Here is a 21297-nt window from a genome sequence, read left to right on the forward strand (position 1 = left end):
TCCTCTTTCACCTTCATCAAGAGGCTGTTTAGTTCCTCTTCATTTTCTGTCATTAGAGTGGTATAGTCTGTGCATCTGAGGTTGTTGATATTTCTACCTCTTTAAGCCACTTTTTCTGTTGGTATAGCCAAACCTAACACTCACGTATACAGCAATCAATGCAGACCTTTTTAAAGAGCATATCGGGCCAAAGACTAAGGGTACAAGAGAATTTACAGTGAGCAGAGGAGACAATAAGAGGCATGGGAAATTTTGTGAAGATTATTTATTTTACAAGATACTTTTTGCTAAGACCTAAGAAATGTGGGGGAAATATTTCCCATCCAATTGCATTTTTCTTTCCAAAGAAGCACCATGAGTAATAAATCCACAGGGACTCATGAAATAAAAATAAGATATCTCAAGCAATCAGTGAGGTCTAAGGACAATGTCACTGAAATTTCAAAGCACTGCCAAACGTAAGGGTAATAATGACATTAATGAATATGCACAATTCAGGTGAAGGTTTTTTTTTTTTTTTTTTTTGGAAGTACTGCAAAGAAATCTAATTAAATGATTTCTCTTCTGGGAAGAATCTGCTCACATTTCAATTTAATAGGTAGTTATTATCTAGCACACTTCCCTAGTTTTGGAGAAGACCTGAAAGGGAAGAAATGATTTCGTCTTGTTCTTAAATGTTACATCCTCTGCCAGCGGCAGTGGGTGTTTGCTTTAGCCTCCTCTGCTTTACAGATTATGGGGTATTTTTACTCACCGTGGCATTTTCAGACAGAAACCACTCAGGGATGGCGATATAGTGATTGGGAACTTTCCTTGGGATGTTCTGTCGGTCCTCTGCCTCCCAGAGCAGCGTGTTTAAGTCAGGAAAGTTGTTGTTGATGTCAATCCCGTCATGGGTCCAACGGCCCAGGGACCAGCCTCCCAGCTCGGAACCCTGGGAGACAATTCAGAATGTGAGGACCCACAGACCTCTGGACCCCCCTGTCTCTCACACACAAGACCGCTCCATTTCGGCCTCCATCTGGGGTATGCCTCAAAGCCTCCAAACACCCTCTGACACAAAGATGACATCCAAGGGAGACTATTTGGCTAATAATCTGTTACTGTTTGGTGGGTGATGGATAATGTAGTCATTATTGTTATTATTCCCACTCTATGTAGTCATTATCATTCCCACTCCGAAGAGGAATGTACAGAGTCATCCTGCCACAGAGCAGTCCTCAGAAAAGGGTTAGTTCTCTCCTGCCTCCTCTGCCTTCACCTCTTCTACACTGGTTGAATGAAACTTCAAGTAGTAATAAGTCTAAGACTCTCACTGCAAAAATCAAGAGTCGCCATATTAATATATTCAGCTGCAATTCTGGCTCACGATTTAGCAACACAAATCTCTAACCAACTATTTGCACCAATAAACACAAGCAAAAATCTGTAAATCTGCATTTGATGGGCACCATTGTTTGAAGTATAGTTTGCCATTTTATTCCCAGATGGTGTGATATATAATTATGAATATACAATACAACATTATACTAACTGTAATCTCTACATAATTCTATATATATATATTCCATATATAACTATAACCTATAAATTCTATATTATAACCAGAACATAAAACATAAACTATGTATCAAGATAATAAAAACAGCTGTCCTCAGAAAACCGATGAGAGGATTTATAGGTAATCATCAAGGTTAGAATATGCTTTAAGTGTTCAATCAATGTTAGGTGTTATTATTATTCTGTCCCATTGGCCCCATTGAATATATAACAATATTATTTTTCGCATCCTTTTCTTCACTCTGTTAGTGTGTCCACTTCTCAGGGTCCCCATAATTCTCAATTAGTGCAATGCATCTTTCATAAACCTTCTGGGTTCCCCAGGTACTCAGCAGAAAGACACTGAAAAAGAAAGCTGGTGGTGTGGAATTCAGGTCAACTCCCGGCTCAGTGTATCATGCGTGCGTGGGCAGGGGCCGGGGGCGGCTGCTGTGCTGGGGGAGGGAAGCCGTCCATTACCCCCTCGTAGGCCTTTTCGTAGCCGTCGGGGTTCAGGGAGGGGAGTATGTGGATCCGGGTCTCCTCTACCAGGTGGACGATGCGCAAGTTCCCCGCCAAGTACTCCTGGCACAGAAACTGCATCAGCAAAAGCATCAGCTCCCGGCCCAGCACCTCGTTGCCATGGGCCCCGGCGATGTAGTGGAACTCGGGCTCACCTTTACTCAAAGATGGGAAAAAACAGACGATCGTATCGGATGCTTACAACAAAACAGTCCTCAGCACATTGTATTAGGAAAGAAATCTCTGAATAACAGAAACGTACAATTTTATCTCTTCTTGCACATCAACTGAAGCTATATCAGTACAATTTTTATTAGCTCCCAGATAGGTATACGAGAAAATGTGTAAAAAAAAACCTTAGATGGTAACAGCCACAAAGCAAGACTGTTTATTCTTATTTGGCAAGAACAGATAAAATAACACAGGATTTAGGGTTTAAAAGTTCCAAATTAAACACAAATCGTAGCAATTATTTGGGGAGGTAATTCTTTTTCTTAAAAGGACTTTGTATTTAGTTTTATAAAGATATGGAGATGAATAAATGCAAGCAGAAAACAGTGTCATTGGAAGTCAGCAATGACTCAGTTTTGTAAAGGGAGCTGTTTTTGCCCTTGTTCTTTTCAAAGCTCAGCTTTTCACGGTTGGATTTATCAGTGCTGGGCATGAACTGACAGCACTCTGCCTCCCTCACTGGCCCAGCTACTGCTGTTGAAGAAACGTGACTTTACCCACAGATAAAGCCCTCTCCCTTTAAAAGACATTCCTGAGAGCAGCTCCTGGAATACTGATGAGCATTCAAGTCAAGAGAATCAGACAAATCTCTACATTTAAATTCCAGTGGATCTCTAAAGGGCTCACAATTTTAGCAGAAAGAAAAATCTTTCACCCATCCCCACCCTGACCCTGCATCCCCTAACCTGTAGGAGAACACAGGTTTGGGAGTGATTAAATGAGAAGTGGCTAACAACAGGAAATGCTTGAAAACAGGATGGAAATTTAAAAGAAGATTAAAGGAACCACCTCTAAACTCCAACCCTTAATGACCAGAGTCCAGAATTTTCTCCAGAGAAAGGAGTCTGTCTTAAGCATCTCAGCCATTTTCCTTTTTGGTTAGTGTGACTGGTCTCAGAGAAGAACAGAATTAAGTGTGGTCCATTTGGAGAAAAGTAGGGTACTTCCAGCTTAAATAATCTGACAGTCTACATCATACAATGTGGGGTGAGAGTGTTAGTCACTCAGTCGCGTCCGACTCTTTGTGGCCCCATGGACTGTAACCTACCTGGCTCCTCTGTCCATGGCATTCTCTAGGCAAGAATACTGGAGTGGGTTGTCACTCCCTTCTCCAGAGAATCTTCCCGACCCAGGGTTCTAACCCGGGTCTCCTGCATTGCAGGTAGATTCTTTATAGCCTAAGCCATGAGGTAAGCCCCAAAGTGAAAGTGTTAGTCACTCAGTCGTGTCTGACTCTGCAACCCCATGGACTGTAGCGTCCCAGGCTCCTCTGTCCATGGAACTCTCCAGGCAAGAGTATACTACACAGAACCAAAGTTGGCAGAACCTGTCTGCGAGAGTGGGTGCATGGCCAGCTCCTGCCCTGCTTCATGAATGTTCTCAGAGTGACCTCTGCCTCGCTCTTTAAGAAAGCACCAGACTCGAAGGGCCAGGGCACTGCAGACGGGCAGCCTCACCGACTTCGTGCTCCCCGGGGTGGTCGGAGATCTCCACAGCGTACAGCTTCAGGCCCTGGTGGCTCTTGCCAATGTTGTAAATCCTCGTGATGTTGGGGCACATTTCATTCACGACCTTCATCAACTGCAAAATAAGATGAATTTACGGCTCTGAGCCATGACGGCTGTGCGCCGTAGCGGGCAGAGCTCTCGAGGAGACAGCCCCCTCCCACGGCCCCCTGCACAACCCCCTCCCACGGCCCCCTGCACAGCCCCACCCTCCCGTACACCGTGCTCTCGCCCTGCCTGGACGGTTCCCCTTCTGCTCCCCCTGCCCTGTCCCCCAGCACCTCTGGCTTGTGTTTATCACCCTCCTGGGTGGTGGTATCACCTCCCTTGGTGGCTTTATTACCTAAAGACAGCCTTTTCTCTCTATGGTGGTGGTAGTGGTTTAGTCCCCAAGTCCTGTCCGACTCTTTTCAACCCCATTGACTGTAACCTGCCAGGCTCTTCTGTCCATGGGATTTCCCAGGCAAGAATACTGGAGTGGGCAGCCATAGCCCTGCCTAAAGTGGTGAAGTGAAGTCGCTCAGTCGTGTCCAACTCTTCAAGACCCCATGAACTGTAGCCCACCAGGCTCCTCCATCCATCGGATGTTCTAGGCAAGAGTACTGGAATGGGTTGCCATTTCCTTCTCCAGGGGATCTTCCTGACCCACCAGGGAATCACTTGCCTAAATATGTATTTATTACTGAACATCATGTTGTCTTATACTTTAATGAGCATTTATGACATCAGGCTGCTCTGCCCTCCTGGAGCCCACAGCACGGCAGCAGACAGAGTTGGACCATCGCCATTTCACTGGTGCCAAGTAAGGGGCATGAGGTAATGGGAGCCATGCTGTGAGAGGGTGGGGGACACAGGCTTCCACAGAAAAGTCAAATACATACATGCCATTTCCTGAATTTTGCTTTGATAGTTGAGCTTGTCAGACAAGCTTCCAGAGGAGGGGATGAGGGTCTGCTAATGACAGGGGTGAAGGACAGAGACACACCCACCAGAGGTTGCCACGCCTCCCTCTCTGAGTGGGAACCCGTGGGTAAGCTGGTAAGTTGCTTTGACTCTCTCTGTGTGAAACCCCTGTGCCATCCCCAAGGGAAAGAAGCTCTGATTCAAAGGACATTCCTGCCAGGCACCAGACCAGCCACACTTCCCCATGGTGGCATCAGGAGGGTACATGAGTTTTACAGACCAAGAGGGAAGCTTGGGTACCATGCAAGCAGTGAGCAAGGGCATCCCAGCCTGGGTGTGTGCCCACCAGGGAGAGCTCCATCCTTGTTCAAGCTGAGCAGGAGCTGGGCCAGCGGTGATAGAGCAAGGGCGTGGCTCACAGAGGGGCAGCGTGGGCCTGCACGTGCTCGATGCACCTTTCAAATCATTCCTATCAGCCAAACGATCTATAAAATGTCCTGGTAAATTGTACATAGACAAATCTGCTGCAAACGTTATAGTAGGTTGAAAGCTACGAGAACTGGAAACATGGTATCAGGTAGAACTTCTATCGGAGTGCAGTGACATCACACTGGTTTGCCTTTCTTGCATTCTGCAATTTCTTTGCATTTCTTGCCTTTCTTGCATTCTGCACTGATGTGTGGAGGGCAATCGCCGGGCACTGGGGGGGCATCCCTAAAGGAGCGGAGGATTCATTGCTGCTGGAGCTTGGCTCTCATTATGCACCTACGAGGTTTTACAACTGCAGCCCTGGTCAGGCATTCAAGGTCTGATTTTCTCACCACTCCCGTGAGGGGGAAACATACTTTGATTTATGATAACTCACTTTGTGTTTTTATATCTAGGTGAGAGAAAGAGAAAGACGACTGTAAAGGACTCTTGTCCAACCATGGCAGAGATGGAAACCCACCATCCATGGAGAAACCACACGCAAGCAAGGTTGATCTAGCATCACAACTCTCACTATGAGGAATACACACCGCAGGGCTGAACAGGAGCCATGGAGGCGTGGCACCAAGTTTTAATAAGAGACTCGGTATTGATGTCATTAGTCACAGCAAGTTCTATTTCTCTACTGAGTCTTATCATGACAAACACCAATGACGTAGATAATTGAAGTAGGTAATCAAAGGGGCCTGAACCCATTCTACAGACATGGAGACTGAGGCTCAGAGAGACCATTGAGGGGTTTGCCCGAGGTCACCCATCTAGAACCAGGTGGAGCCAGGGCTTTGGACTCATGGGTCCTTATCTGTCCAGGTTGTCATTGCTGTTGTTGTTCGGTCATTCAGTCGTGTCCAACTCTTCATGACCCCTTGCACTGCAGCATGCCAGGCTTCCCTGTCCTCCACCATCTTCCGTAGCTTGCTCAGACTCATGTCCATTGAAGTTGGTGATGCCATCCAACCATCTTGTCCTCTGTCATCCCCTTCTCCTCCTGCCTTCAATCTTTCCCAGCATCATCTTTTCCAGTGAGTTGGCTCTTCGCATCAGGCCAATATACTGCAGCTTCAGCATCAGTCCTTCAAATGAATTTGCAGGGTTGATTTCCTTTAGGATTGACTGATTGGATCTCTTTGCAGTCCAAAGGTCTCTCAAGAGTCTTCTCCAACACCACAGTTCAAAAGCATCAATTCTTTGGCACTCAGCCTTCTTCACAGTCCAACTCTCACATCCATACATGACTACCGGAAAAACCATAGCTTTGACCATACGGATTTTTGTTGGCAAAGTAATGTCTCTTCTTTTTAATACATTGTCTAGGTTTGCCATTGCTTTTCTTCCAAGAAGCAAGCATCTTTTAATTTCATGGCTGCAGTCACCATCCACAGTGATTCTGGAGCCCAAATAAATAGTCTGTCACTGTTTCCATTGTTTCCTCATCTATTTGCCATAAAGTGATGGGACCGGATGCCATGATCTTTTTGAATGTTGAGTTTAAGCCAGCTTTTTCATTCTCCTCTTTCACCTTCATCAAGAGGCTCTTCAGTTCCTCTTTGTTTTATGCCATAAGGGTGGTGTCATCTGCATATCTGAGGTTATTAATATTTCTCCCGGCAATCTTGATTCCAGTTTGTGCTTCATCCAGTCCAGCATTTCACATGATGTACTCTGCACATAAGTTAAATAAGCAGGGTGACAATATACTCCTTTCCTGATTTGGAACCAGTCTGTTGTTCCACATCCGGTTCTAACTGTTGCTTCTTGACCTGCATACAGGTTTCTCAGGAGACAGGTAAGGTGGTCTGGTATTCCCATCTCTTTAAGAATGTTCCAGAGTTTACTGTAATCCATGCAAAGTCTTTAGCATAGTCAATGAAGCAGAAGTAGATGTTTTTCTGGAATTCTCTTGCTTTTTCTATGATACATCAGATGTTGGCAATTTGATCTCTGCTTCCTCTGTCTTTTCTAAATCCAGCTTGAACATCTGGACGTTCTCAGTTCATGTACTGCTGAGGCCTAGCTTGGAAGATTTTGAGCATTACTTTGCCAGCACTCTGTCCATGAAGGAGTAAAGCAATCAAAATCAACTCTGCCACCTCCTTTGTCTGCTCTACATGGGACCGTTCTGGAGGATGGCCCCGGCACAAGCACTATCTGATCAGGTCTCGCATACCTGTCCCTGCTGACCACACAGTCATTCTCTGCTACCAGTGTGGACCTCCCCAAATCCCGGTCAGCCGGTGGTCCCCTGTCCTGCGTTCAGATCAGTGACCGGTTCTGCAGACACAGAGCCACTCAGCTCATCCTTAACTAGGTGATCAGCACAAAGCCTGGCTGAAATTTCATGCCTACCCTCCTTCCCCTTTCAAAGAGCTGCCTGAGAACCGGGCCACCCTGTGCTGGAAATCTCCACCTTGACATTGAAAAAAAAAGACAAACGGCATATTCCCTAGGATGAGCAGTCAGCCAGGGACACAGCATCTCAGGATGGGATGACTCTCAACCGTGAGTCATCAGAGTCACCTCTTCATCCTCCACACACCACTGAAGTATTTTTATACCAGTCAGGTTTTCCTCTCAGTGTTTTGATATCACAAGTGTCTTTTCTACAGACAGGAATGAGAATACGGGCATTTGGAGACTCCCTTTAGGAAGTGTGAGTGAAAGTCGCTCAGTCGTGTCGGACTCTGCAACCCCATGGACTGTAGCCCACCAGGCTCCTCTATTCTCCAGGCAAGAATACAGGAGTGGGTTGTCATTTCCTTCTCTAAAGGATCTTCTGAACTCAGGGATCAAACTCAGCTCTCCTGCATTGTAGGCGGATTCGTCACCATCTGAGCCACCAAGCCTGGTGGGCCCCTGCAATGCGGGGAAATGTTTCTCTCGGGCCCACAGGCACCATCCAAGACTCAGCTGGTGATCCATCTTGCTTATTCCTGAAAAGAGTCAAAAAGGACATTCTGGAGTTTGAGTCTTACTGGTAAATGTTTGGGTCTTGAAGTTTAAAGTGAGAGGAAGAGAGAAGTTTCCTGATGGCCTTAAAAGCATGCATCCTCAACAAGGGTGACATCACCCCAAAGGAAGTGAAAACTGGTTCTCCGGGGGCTAAAAATCTTAGCTCTTACAAGCTTTATGACCCTCCAAAGTGCAACCTTACCCAACAAAATCTTATTCCTTAGTTTTTAATATAATGGGTAATTAGGAAAAGTGTCTAGAAAGGGCCAGTAGGGAAACATTATCCTCGAGAGAGGTGGGTTTTGTAAGATGTTCATTATCCTCAAGACTCTGTTTCCTCATCTCTGAATAAATCATATCCTGGGAGCTACTGAATCCCCCCGTCTCTGTTGTTTCCCTCTTGTCCTGAAGGAGACAGAAGAAAGAGCCCCTTCCCTGGTAATTCAGTTTCTAGGGATACATCAGAGGAAATTCTCATAAACAGTGGCAAGTTACGGGCATGGTGGCACTGGCTGTAGCCTGTTTCATCCGCTCGCTGCTCATTACAAGTGCGGTGCTGTCCTGAAGCTCCAGAGCAGGACGGGAGCTGAGGAAAGCGATTCGTCCTGCAGCATTTCAATGACAATTACGAAGCCAGCATGAGACACGGCTAATGATCCTACATGACGTGAGACAATCCGGGCAAAGCGGCTAAACACAGTCTGATCAAAACTGCATGAATTCTGTGAACATAGAAACGCAAACCCTGGAGAGAAATGGAGTGGGGATGAAAGCCATGGGTTCCTGGAGGATTAACCTTGAGATTTTTGGTTTGCATTTGATATGGATCCAATGTTGTTTATCCAATAGATTTTAAAAAAAATAAAGAAAGACGTGAGAAGAGAAAAAGTCCTCTTCTATCATCTTAACGCATTTGCTTTGTCCAGATCAAGTGAAAAGGAATTCCAGAGGGAGGAATTCCAGAGACAGCCAATGCAGGAGGTGTCCCATGGGCGCGAAGCTGGGCTTGCCTGTGGTCCTGCCCTGGCTTGCTTCCACCATCACCACCCCCATGGTCAAGAGCTCAGCGGTCCCACAGCCTGCTGCCCAGGACCATCCTTAGCTGCCCTGGAAATCAAAACCAGAAGAGAGTTGGTGGAGTGCCAACCCTCCCACCTCCATGGTCCTGCTCCCCTGTCCTTGCTGCTGGGACCCCCCCACCTCCTTCTGTCTCTTCTGGCCACAGGCCCTGGACCACAGCTGACCTCACCTGCAACCCCATCCCTTCCCAACCACGGCCAACGACGCCAGCCACCTCTCCCTCCTGTCCCCCACATATCTTCCCGCAACAAATCCCATACACTTTATGGATTTAAGAGGATTGAGTGTCTGCCCTCATGGTCCCAAATGAAGGCGAAAGGTAAATGTCCATGCAGACAGAGATGACTAAGCGACTATAAATGGTTACACGAGGTGTGAAGTCCTCTCAGTGCTCAGAGCAATTAACTCACTCTGCCTCACAGTATCAGTGTTCGCCTGACTGCCTCCAGCCTCCTCGCTCCCCTGCCCCGCTCCCATCCCAAGCCCCCTGGGGGCTCCCTTGTGGGGAGCACAGTGTCTTATAAGCCAGGGCTCCAGAAAGAATTCCCCCACGAGTCGCTCACATTCTCATGATTTTCCCCTCCAAAGCAACAGCTGTTCTGTTTTCTCTTTTCACTCCCTGCTCCTGAGTCTGCTTCTCATTTTTATGTTTTTTGCAGATGTCTCTCTCAATACTAGGATAAACTAACATTGTCCCCCCGCTTGAAGTAGAAAGATTTCTGCAGTTGTTTAGCAGACTCCCTACAGGGTATCGCTAAGAGTGCTGGCTTCTCTCCCACCCCCAGTAGCCAGGAATCCAAATGGCAAGCCACTTCTGGCCTGAACACTTCGGGATTGATAGATGGCCCCCCCCAGGACAGTTTCCAGTTGCGGGGTCCAGGAACCTCAGAGTGGTCACCCACTGTCCCCTGCAGGGGCCGGTTGCCTTCCCAGGTTCCTCTTAGCTCTGATATCTACCAAATGACGAGGACCAGAGTCCCTCAGGGTAATGAAGCACAGCCATTAGCTCTTTCATATGAGAGGAGCCCTCATTCTCCATGTGGGACGACTGTTTAAAGATACCAGACTCTCTGTGCAGTGAGCTCATTTTACAATGCATTTAGATGGGTTGCTTTTGACATTAACTGTACCAGCTGAGTTGATATTTGCCTAATTTCTGGGCACAAAGATGTCCTGTAATGCCCACTGAGCAAAGCTGAGTCAAGACACAAATGCTTCATAAAACGGAAGGTTGAGCGGAGTCACATCAACACCCGAAGATGGAGAGTGGCAGGGATGACTCACAGACTCAAGTCCGAGCCTGTTAGCCTCGCTTCTGCAGAGCCAGACGGCAAGACAATCTCCTTAGCATGTCCCACCTCCACATCTGTGCTGACAGGTGTCTGGAAGCTGTGTGTGAGGATCTCAGATTAAATGACATCAGGATGAACCCGGGTTTGTTGATTCCCTGTGTTGAGGCAGAGGGCCCATGTGGCGCAGCCTAATTGCTCCGACCTCAGGGAAGTCTCCTGTCCTCGTGCGGAGGCTGGCTCCCTCCCTTGGCACCTCTGAGCCCTTGCTTTGAGCCATGCTCTCTTGGCCTTTGGTGAACACTTGTTCCTTAAACACCTTTGTGAGTCTATTTCTCTGCTCTGTCTCTTTGGGCAGATCCTTCGATATCTAAGGACTTCTCCACTTGCCAGCACTTCCCTGGGCTTTCTAGCACGAGGCTGGGGGAATGCTGAACAGGGGTTTCAGACAAAGCATGACAGCGCTGGGCTGTTGCTTCAGCCCCTCCTACTAAATGCTTGATCCACTCTCCCTTCCACACCCAGTGTGCAAATGCTGTCAACAGCTCAGGAGTACCCGGTTTCTTTCTTTCTTATTTTGTTTTTAATTATCGTGGAGATGTTTATTTTTTTAATTACTTTTCTTTTTTCATATTTTTATTTTTAATTGGAGGATAATTGCTTTACAATGCTGTGCTGGTTTCTGCCGTACATCAACTCGAATCAGCCGCAGGTATACACATGTCCCATTCCTCTTGGACCTCCCATCCACCTCCCACAACATCCCATCCATCCAGGCTGTCACGGAGCACCAGCCTGGGCTCCCTGTATTATACAGCAGCTTCCCACCACCTGTCTATTTCCCACATGGTAATGTGTATGTTTCAATGCTACTCTCTCAATTCGTCCCACCCTCTTCTTCTCCACTGTGTCTGTAAGTCTGTTCTCTATTGAGTCTCTATTCGTGCCCTGCAAATAGGTTCATCAGTACCACTTTTCTAGATTCCATATATATTTATCATATAGTGTATGATATTTGCTTTCCTCTTTCTGACTTATTTCTGGAGTACCTTGTTTCTGCATCTATGTTTGAGGACAATCTTATCTGTAATGTCTTTTCCTTCTAACATTACTAAAGCACTAACAGCCATAAAGGTATCAACCAGCTGTTCTGAAACCTCCCTGCATATTAGAATCGCAAGCAGAGCTTTCATTAAAACTTTAGATCCCCAGTCCCTTTTCCTAAGGATTCTACTTCAATTGGCCTGAGGCAGGTTTCAAGTATAGGTATTTTTTCAGATTTCTTCCAGTGATTCTAACACTGAAAATCAGAGAATCAGAATAACAAGGGGGTGTTATATATTCCCTCAGTGACTCCATTTCTCCATCAGTAAGATAAGGACAACAATAATCTTGCACTCCCAGGGCAGTTATAGAGACTGACCAGGTTAACACACGTAAATTCCTAATGGAGGGAAATAGATGGAGGTGCTGTGTGAGAGCTTCCTGCTATTACCATCTCTAGTGTTGTTCTAGATTCTTTTTCTTCTTCCGCTCTGCACATGACTAATGTCCTTGAACCAGTGTTACCTCTCAAGCCCACAGTGATTCTTCAGAACTACAGTATCTTTTTAATTAAAGTATACTTGACTTACAATAGCATGTTAGTTTTAGGAGTACAACAAAGTGATTCACTTATATATATATATAAAATGTATATGTTATTTTCCACTATAGATCATTACAAGATACTGACTGTAACTCCCTGTGCTATCCAGTAAATCCCGTTGCTTATCTGTTTTACATACGGTAATTTGGATCTGTTAATTCCACACTCCTAATGCATCCTTCCAACCCTTCCTTTCTCCCTTAGTAACCACAGTTTGTTCTCTATGTCTGTGAGTCTATTTTGCATATAAAATCGTTTGTGTTATTTTTTAGATTCCATATATAAGTGGTGTCATAACATTTGCCTTTCTCTGCCAGACTTACTTCAGTAAGGATAATTTTTTCTTAATTCATCCATGCTGGTGCAAATGGCAATGCTCATTCTTTTTTTACGGCTAATATTCCATTTTAAAGCCAGTCATCTGTTGATGAACACATGGCTATGAACATTGGGACACATGAATCTTTTCAAATTAAAATTTTCATTTTCTCTGAATACATACCCAGGTATGGGATTGCTGGGTCATACGGTATAGCTCTATTTTTAGTTTTTGAAGGAAACTTCATACTGTTTTCTTGAGTGGCTGCACCAACTTCCCACCAACAGTGTGGGAGGAAGAGCTACAGTACTAAATCAGAAAGTTTGGGTGTGAATTCTGCTTCAACCACCTGCTGGAAAGAGAGGCTTCCTCTGGGCGCCCTCAACCCCAACAAGGCATTCTTAACCTTGAAACCACAAGATTAAGTGTGGCCTCAACAAACCACAGAAACACAAAAACCTGTATGCTCCTGGCCACAAGACAGATTTCCCTCTGACAAACCTGAGTCTTACCTGGCGCATCTCCTTATAGTTGTGGTGCTTAAAATCTAGGTCATCGGTGGTGGTCATTTCATTCCGCCGGTGATAATAGTTATTCGGATCTAGGGACAGAAATATGGTTTTGAATTCATCCACATCATTCCTTTACTTATGGAGGCTCTGTTAGGGGCCTGATTCATGTGGGGACATAGCCCAACCTCCAGCTTCTAGCATTCACACAGAGGTGAAAGAGCCAAATTTCAAGAAGCATTTTAAGAGTCAGAACCAACCTAGTGGGGAAAGCACAGACCTGGAGCCAGAATGCCTGGCTGCCAGTCTCTGCTCTTGTAAACTCATGAGCTGCGTGACCTCGGATAAGTCACTAGGGCAGTTGTTCCTTAGTGTGTTCACCCATAAACAGGGGAACAGTGGTGCCTCCCTCACTGATTCATTGTTAGTATTTGTCGTTCAGTCGCTCAGTCATGTGTGATTCATTGTGACCCCACGGACTGCAGCACGCCAGGCTTCCCTGTCCTTCACCATCTCCCAGAGCTTGCTCAAATTCCTGTCCATTGAGTTGGTGATGCCATTGTTATTTTATTAACAATGTTAATAAGTTGCTATTAACAATTTATTATAATATATGTACTATATATAATATATTAATAATATAAAATTGTTAGTGTCTGGCAAACTGTCACACTAAATGAAGGAAGGGATAGTGAATGAATGAATGAATTCATGAATGAACATCACAACCGCATGGAAATTTTTGGAAGTGTGGCGGACACTATCAGTTGCTCACCCAACATGCAGTCCGCTTCCATCCTTCCTAACAGGAGCCCTGTGTTGTTGGGAATCCCCGTTTCTCCACTTCTAGGAAACTGACTTCATGCCCTCAGCTGCAGGGGTACAACATGATTGGTCTAAGCCAATCAGAGCACAGCACCCCTGGCCACTCTTACCAGTCCGGACTGAAGGGAAGACCTTTACTGGCAGAGAGGAGAGAGTGAGAAGAGAACCTCAGTAGTTACCGAGTGAACCAACCCTAGATCCCCATCAACCTCCTCTGGGACTTTCAGTCACGTGAGATAAAGAATTTCCTGAACTGCTAAGCCAGTGGGCGCTGTGCTTCTGCTGCTGAAGCCAAAGCACCCGAACAGGCATGATCAGGATGCGTTAACAGTGGTGACCTCTGGGGACTGGGGAGGAGACGTCTATTCTTGACTTGATTCTCTTCTGTATAAACTGACTTCTTTCTTTCATTCTTATAAGCTGATACTGCTTATATAATTCCAAAAAACAAAGAACACTCAGAAGAAAGGAGGGAAGAGGGAGCAGGAAGAGCTAGAAGAAGGATAAGGGGGAAAGGACCATCCCGTGGGCTCTAAGGACTCCTTCCTGACCTGACAAAAAGTTACGAGATCTACAGAGCCTCAGCCAGGCTCACAACCTCCACCTCCATCTCCATGCAGCCAGGAATCCTCAACAGCTTAGGTCTCCTTACAGTGTAGAGAGACAGGTCAACCTACGAACTCAGGAACCACGTGAGCAAAGCTAGAACCATAGCAGGCGTCTGATCCAAGTGGCTCCAAGGACAATTTGCAGGTGGTGGCTGTGGCAGGTGATGGAAGGAGGATCACTTGCTCCCAGTGGGGCCAGGAGCAGAGAGTCCCAATTCGTGCCACCAAACAAGGCCAAGACCAGCAACACCAGCTGCTTACAAGATCCAGCCTACGCCTACTGAATCAGAATGCACGATTTTAAAAAATCCAGAAGTTTGAGAAGCACCATGTTAAAGTACTGAGGACACTGCCAGCAATATTACACAGTGAGATCACCTGAGCCGGCTACCTGTCTGCATCCCATGGCCGCAGGGTGTGACTGCCACGTCGAACCAGGGGTTCCCTTAAAGGCTGGCAGCAGGTTGAAAACCACACACAGACCCGAAGGCCAAAAAGGCGGCTTTTAATGATCACAAAAGGGTTTCCAGTAACACTATTAGAAGCAAATAATGTATGCAGGGGGTGAGGATGGGGGAGGTGGACAGCAAGCTGGTATTCTGTTCAGAAAAGAAGCAAAAGCATCTCAGGTTTAGCAAAGGCCCCCAGTTCTGTTCCAAGCTTTCTCCTTTGGGGAGGGCAGGCTGACTGCATTCTCTGGCAAGCCACCTGCCCTTTGATTTTCAAACTTGTCGGTTTCAAAGTCAAGGTAAAGCACATTTTTCACATGACTTGACCCTGAATATACCCACAAGCTGATTCCTAAGAGCTATTCACCACCCTCCAAGTCCCCAGAACCTCTTTCTAAAACTCTTTTTGAAATGCCCCTTTTGTCTTCAAACACAAGTTATGCCTTCAAGGTTCTTAAAAAGGACTGAAGAAAAGCCCAGAACTGTACATATGAAATATCTTCATGTTTGGTAATTCCTTCCTTCCTTCCCTGAGACTAACCAATTTGTCTGAGGATATGGGTCCAAGTTGCAGAATTGTCTCGGAACCCCAGGTGAGCATTTTTCACAACTTTCCACCTTCCACCTTTTGTACAAATACTTCTTTACTTGTCCGCTTATTCTGATTGGATTAAGTTTTACGGAGACCCTCTTAGGAGCTCAACACTGTAGGTAAGTGAGAACCAAACTCAGCTGCCCCACCCTGGGGCCCAGAGTCTGCAGGCACACCCTGTTATTCAGCCAAACCCACTGTCCTCTTTTTTCTTCTGCGGATAAAAGAATCCCTATCTCCTGTGCAGAATCTATCCCAGATGCTTCTGATGGAACAGCCTTGCCCAACACTCACGGGGATGGGCATGTGACCCAGGTCCAGCCCATGAAAATACACATGTTCTGGCCACAGCCACTGGCTCAGAGATGATCCCAGGATACAAGCTGGGCTCATAAGATGATTTTCCCTCCAGAGCCATAGGAGGAGGGCCTCCTGCCGGAGTCAACTCACGTGGTGGATGAGCTCGGGGTGTTAGTGGCCAAGCTCCCTGCCTGCAAGCTGGTGAGGAGGGGAGCCCTGACTGCACCAAGAAGACCCCGAGATTGTCGACCCTTTCTTGCCTGAAGCCAGAGTCACATCTACCTCTGGAACTTTTATTCCTGTGAACTAAAATTTTCCTTTACTCCCCCTGCTCACTTCAGCAAATTTGAGTAGGACTTCCAGCGTTTGAAACAGAAGTCCTGATTCAGTCTGCAAGACCTTATTCTCACAGATGGTGCCTTGGAGAATCAGCCTCCTGCTTCCTTTCATGTGGCTGGCTTCATGCATCAGATGTACTGAAAACCAGCTTATTCCTTCTGGAACACCTTAGGTACAGGAATAAACTCACTCCAGATGGGGATCGTGGAGTCTACAACCTCCTCCCCCCTTCACTTCTCTTACTCCACGACTCAAAATCCTGCTCCATCCCAACAAGTCTACTCATTCAGCCCGTTTTGGGTTGAGTGATGTCCCCACCCCAAAGAGATATGTTGGAGTCCTGACCCCCAGGACCTTAGAACATGACCTTATTTGAAGAGAGGGGTTTCACAGGGCTCATCAGGTATAAATGAGGTGCTTAGGGTGGGCCCCATTCCATTAGGACTGTGTCTATCCAAAGCAGAAAGGTGCGCACAGAGAGAAGCACTCGGGGAGACCATGCAATGATGCAGGCGGCAACGGGGGCAAGGTGCCCACAAGCTGAGGAGCATCAGAATCAGACAGCAAACCACAGCAGCCCACGGGGGAGGCAGGAACAGACGCCGCCGCTCGGCCTCTCAAAGAAACCGCCTCGCTACACCTTGATCTTGGACTCCTCGCCTCCAGAACTGAGATGATAACTCTGTTATCCAAAGCCACCCACTTCCTGGTACTGAGTTATGGCAGCTCTGGAAATGACCGCACACCCTGAACATCCCTGGCTCCTCACTGACGTGGACACACGCTCTTCTCCCAAATCCAGCACCAGCTCACTCCACAGGACGGTCATAGTCGCAGAAGAAACCCCATTAGTGGACATCCAAGGGGACACCCCAGCTCTTGGACCATTCTGCTCAGCTGTTTGCTGTTCTGGGGGCTGGGATCTTGCTTGATGGGAGGGAGTTCTCAACTGGGAGAGGAAAGGCTACCTTTGCTGGACCAGGGGCCCACTGCTATCTGCAGTCCCTGAGCTCATGATACGCTTTATCCAGAACAGGTGACTCCACAGACACTGCAGATTAGAGGTTACCCAGAGATGGAGGAAGGGATTCCAGAGTGATTACTCAGTGAGTCCAGGGTGTTTTGAGGTCCATGACGAAGTTCTGAAACCAGAGAGAGCCAGCGATCACACCATCCATCTTGTGAATACACTAAGCAGCAGTGAACTGTATGCTTTAAAATGCTTAACTCCATGTTACATCAGTTTCACCTCATTTAAAAAGGAAAACAATGGCTGACCTCAAAGTGCTCTCTGAGGACTAACAGGACACGAGGAATGCAGCCACCGCAGCCCTCTTCCTTCCCTGCCACGAGGCCAGCCCCTCACCCAAGGAAACGCCCACTACCTATGGCTTCCCTGTCTGCAAGGCAGGAGACCTGGGTTCAGTGCCTGGGTAGGGAAGACCCCCTGGAGGAAGGCATGGCAACCCACTCCAGTATTCTTGCCTGGAGAATCCCAAGGACAGAGGAGCTGGCAGGCTACAATCCATGGGGTCACACAGAGTCAGACGCGACTGAGTGACTAACACTTTGGCTGTCACTCACGGCCTTATGGTCACCCTAAGCCCTGATACCTCAACAGAGAGCCTGAGCAGAGATGCCCTGGCAGCAGTGCAAACAGCACCAAACCCCTTCTGCAAGGTGCTCGGCTCCCTAATGAGAAGAAGCTGTGCTTGTCCAACCCCGTGTGACTGTTGTTACGACAAGGTCACTCCAAGAGGAGCAAGGGGACGTGGCCCCTGATCCCAGGTCATTACTGTCAGTGAAAGCATCAAACCCACAGCTCCACGTGGCTCCAAGGAGGGGGCAGCCTGATGTTCGTGTATCTTCCGCCCCATCTTGTGTAACCTGACCTCGCAGCACCTGCGACGAGCCATCATCCGTGCTTATCTTCTGCCCCATCTCATATAACCCCACCTCACGGCATCTCCACCAGGCTGCTCGCCCGAGTCCAGGAAACCCTCTGATTAACCATGCTCAAGAGTATAGTTGAGTAGCATTACATATATTCACACTGTTGTAGAAACACATCTCTAGAACATTTTCATCTTACAAAACTGAAACTACAACCATTAAACAACCCTCCTCCTTTTCTGTTAGTTTTGAGTTTTTTTGTTATTGCTGTTGTTCAGTCACTCAGCCGTGTCCGACTCTTTGCATGTCAGCATGCAGCATGTCAGGCTTCCCTGTCCTTCACCATCTCCCAGAGTTTGCTCAAACTCACGTCCATTGAATCGGTGATGCCATCCAACCATCTCGTCCTCTGTCATCCCCTTTTCTTCCTGCCTTTAATCCTTCCCAGCATCAGGGTCTTTGCTAATGAGTTGGTCATGTATAGGGTAACTCATGTTCTAGTTCAAAATTTCTAGAAACATTATTCATGAAGACTTAAAAAGCATCTTCCCCTTCCTCTGCCCTAACCTGAGGGTTTGCAGGAAGACAGTGAGGACAGAACAAAGAGAAGCAGAAGCAAAGGTAAATGAATTTTTCATAAACAAGAGTTTTGGGAAGAACAGATGCTGGGCGGTTGCATTACCAGCACAAAGTCATGCTGGGCTGAGTGACTGACTTGGTTGGGTCACCTCTGCCTCTGGCCTCATTAACTTGCACAAAGGAACCATGTTGACAGCAAGGCAACTGAGCAAGACTCACCTACCCACATGGCCGTGGGGACCCCTGAGCCACCCCAGGACCTCAGAGGTGACCACCACCAGTGGCATGTACAAAGGCCAGCTCCCCTCCGGGCAGACTGCTAAGTAACTTCTAGAAGAAAAACGGCCCTAAATATTTGGGGTTGGAAAATAGAACCATTCCAAGGCCATACTTGAAACCCGTCCAGATTTCACACTGTAACTCTGTCTTTGTGTTTAAATTGCCCCCAGGACCTGTCTTCAAACACACACACCAAGAATAACTTCACAGGAAAATATTTATTTCATGAGACTCTCACAGGCTGCCCTTTGCCCTCAACCGACAATAGATGAATTCCTGCCCTCAGAGAGAAACCGTGACCCTGCCCTTTAAAGCAAGCAGAGAGAGGCCGTGCTGAGCAACCAGGCACAAAGCTGGCCTCATGGTCCCCTGCCTGGGTCTGTGTCTGCAGACGCAGTGAGCTCAGCAAAGCCCAGCAGGACCCCGGCGGCAGTGGGCGGGCCCTGTGATCGCCACCCCAGGATGAATGAGCCACAGAAGGGGGCCCGGGTCCCACACTGGGAGGCCTTCATGTTTTCTCTGGACCCACCTGGAAAACACACACTGCTTTCCCACCAGCAATCCCACCTCTTGATATTGTTCAATTGCTCAGTTGTGTCCGACTCTGCGACCCCATGGACTGCATCACACCAGGCTTCCCTGTCCTTCACCATCTCCTGGAGTTTGCTCAAACTCATGTCCATTGAATTGGTGATGCCATCCAACCATCTCAACCTCTATCGTCCCCTTCTCCTCCTGCCTTCAATCTTTACCAGCATCAGGGTCTTTTGTACCATCATCTAATTTAAGAATAATCCCATAATTCACCCAATATTTTTGGACATGCACAATGACACAGAAATGAAGACGTCCACTGTGAAATTCTTAAGAATCAAACTGATTTTCCGACTGTATTTCCAATTTTCCAATCAAACAACTGAATTTCCAACTATAAGAGGCAGTTTGAAAACCTGAGATAGCTCCTCCGCCCATGGGATTTTCCAGGCAAGCGTACTGGAGTGGGGTGCCATTGCCTTCTCCGATGGTGGATAAAAACACCCACAAGATAGATGGTCTCCAATAGTGTTAGTGATATGAAAAAAGTTTGTAATCTAGTAAGTACAAGTAAGGAGCAAAGAATCTGTCTGATGGGAGGGTAAGTAGATAGCAGGTGAGCAGACTTGTCTTTCTCACCAATAGAGTTTGTTTTGAATAAATTCATACTTGGCAAAGCAAGATCATGAGGGTTGAGGGAAAAGCAATAAATGATATGAAATACACTCTGAAAACTCAGTAAGTGTAAGTTCACGGTGGGGGTGGGATGGCTATAGAAGTGCATGATGGATACAGAAGAACCTGAGAGCATCAGAGCTGGTGGTGCCCCTCCTCCTGGCAGGGGATCCAGAGACAGTAAGGCCTGAGTTTCAGATAAGACAAGAATGCTGAGACTTCCCTGGAGGAGGAAGCACAGGAGAGATAACCCAAAGCTGTGCTCCCTGCTTGCTGCGGCCTGACTGTGGGTGGACAGGAGGTGGAAATTCCTAGAGGCTCTGGTGAAGGGCCTTAGGAATGTTCTGGAGGCCAGCTTCCGGCCCTGGAGATGTCTGGTGAGGATGAAGACGCCGCCACAAAAGGCTCCAGTAGCAGCAGCAGTGTCAGTAGCTCAGTTGTGTCCGACTCCTAAGGACTCTAGCCCGCCAGGCTCCTCTGTTCACTGGATTTTCCAGGCAAGGATACTCGAGTGAGTTGCCATGCCCTTCTTCAGGGGATCTTCCTGACCCAGGGATTGAACCTGGGTTTCCTGCATCACAGGCAGATTCTTAACATCTGAGACACCAGGGAAGACCACAAAAGGCTCCATACAGGCACAAATCCCTAGGTTCTGAAAGGCCGACAGACTTGCAAGCCAGACCGGATTAGCTTGTCCAGAGCAGACACCAGCAAAGCTCCACATGCAAAAAGCGCATGTTAATTCAAGCCCTTTATTTCCTTCCACCCTGGGGTTACACCCAACTCCATCATGTGAAAACAGGGCAAGGGGAACACAACCCAAAGGAACAAGCACCCAAAGATACAGGCAACCAAGTGGAGCTACTTAAACAGAAAGAGGCTTCACTATGTGAACAGAGCAAGACTATGTACACGGTCAAGTTTGAAACTAAGTTCTGCCACGTCCTCTAACCAGTGTGGCAAGAGCACTCAAGGGCAACTAAACACGTTACCACAAACATTTTATGCAATTTTTTGCCTGCTTCTGAGCAGCAGTGCTGGGTGAATTTTCAACCTTGAAATCAGCATCATCTTAAAAGTCCCAGTGGGCAAAACCACAGCTGGCATGTTACCTTAATACCCCAAACGCTCAGAGTGTTTCTGAGTGTTGTTCTGGGAGATTTTCGTTTTCTTTTTGCTTACCCATGTTTTCTAAATATTCTGCAATAGATGTGGTAATTGTCTTAGATGAGAAAAAGACT

General features: G+C 47.1%; 1 protein-coding gene across 3 annotated transcripts in view; it reads right to left on the reverse strand.

Annotated features, from left to right (window-relative positions):
* CPXM2 (carboxypeptidase X, M14 family member 2) overlaps window positions 1–21297 on the reverse strand; it is a 132257-nt gene that overhangs the window by 20638 nt on the left and 90322 nt on the right. For all 3 annotated transcript variants that reach the window (XM_025273867.2, XM_044934902.1, XM_045164101.1), the window contains exons 7-10: window positions 12987–13075; window positions 3750–3873; window positions 2020–2216; window positions 755–934 (exon numbers count right to left, since the gene is read on the reverse strand). In XM_025273867.2, the coding sequence (XP_025129652.2) occupies window positions 755–934; window positions 2020–2216; window positions 3750–3873; window positions 12987–13075 (590 nt within the window). The remainder of the gene's footprint in view (window positions 1–754; window positions 935–2019; window positions 2217–3749; window positions 3874–12986; window positions 13076–21297) is intronic.

Source organism: Bubalus bubalis, chromosome 23, assembly GCF_019923935.1.
Source record: "Bubalus bubalis isolate 160015118507 breed Murrah chromosome 23, NDDB_SH_1, whole genome shotgun sequence".
In the NCBI taxonomy this organism is placed as follows: Eukaryota; Metazoa; Chordata; class Mammalia; order Artiodactyla; family Bovidae; genus Bubalus; species Bubalus bubalis.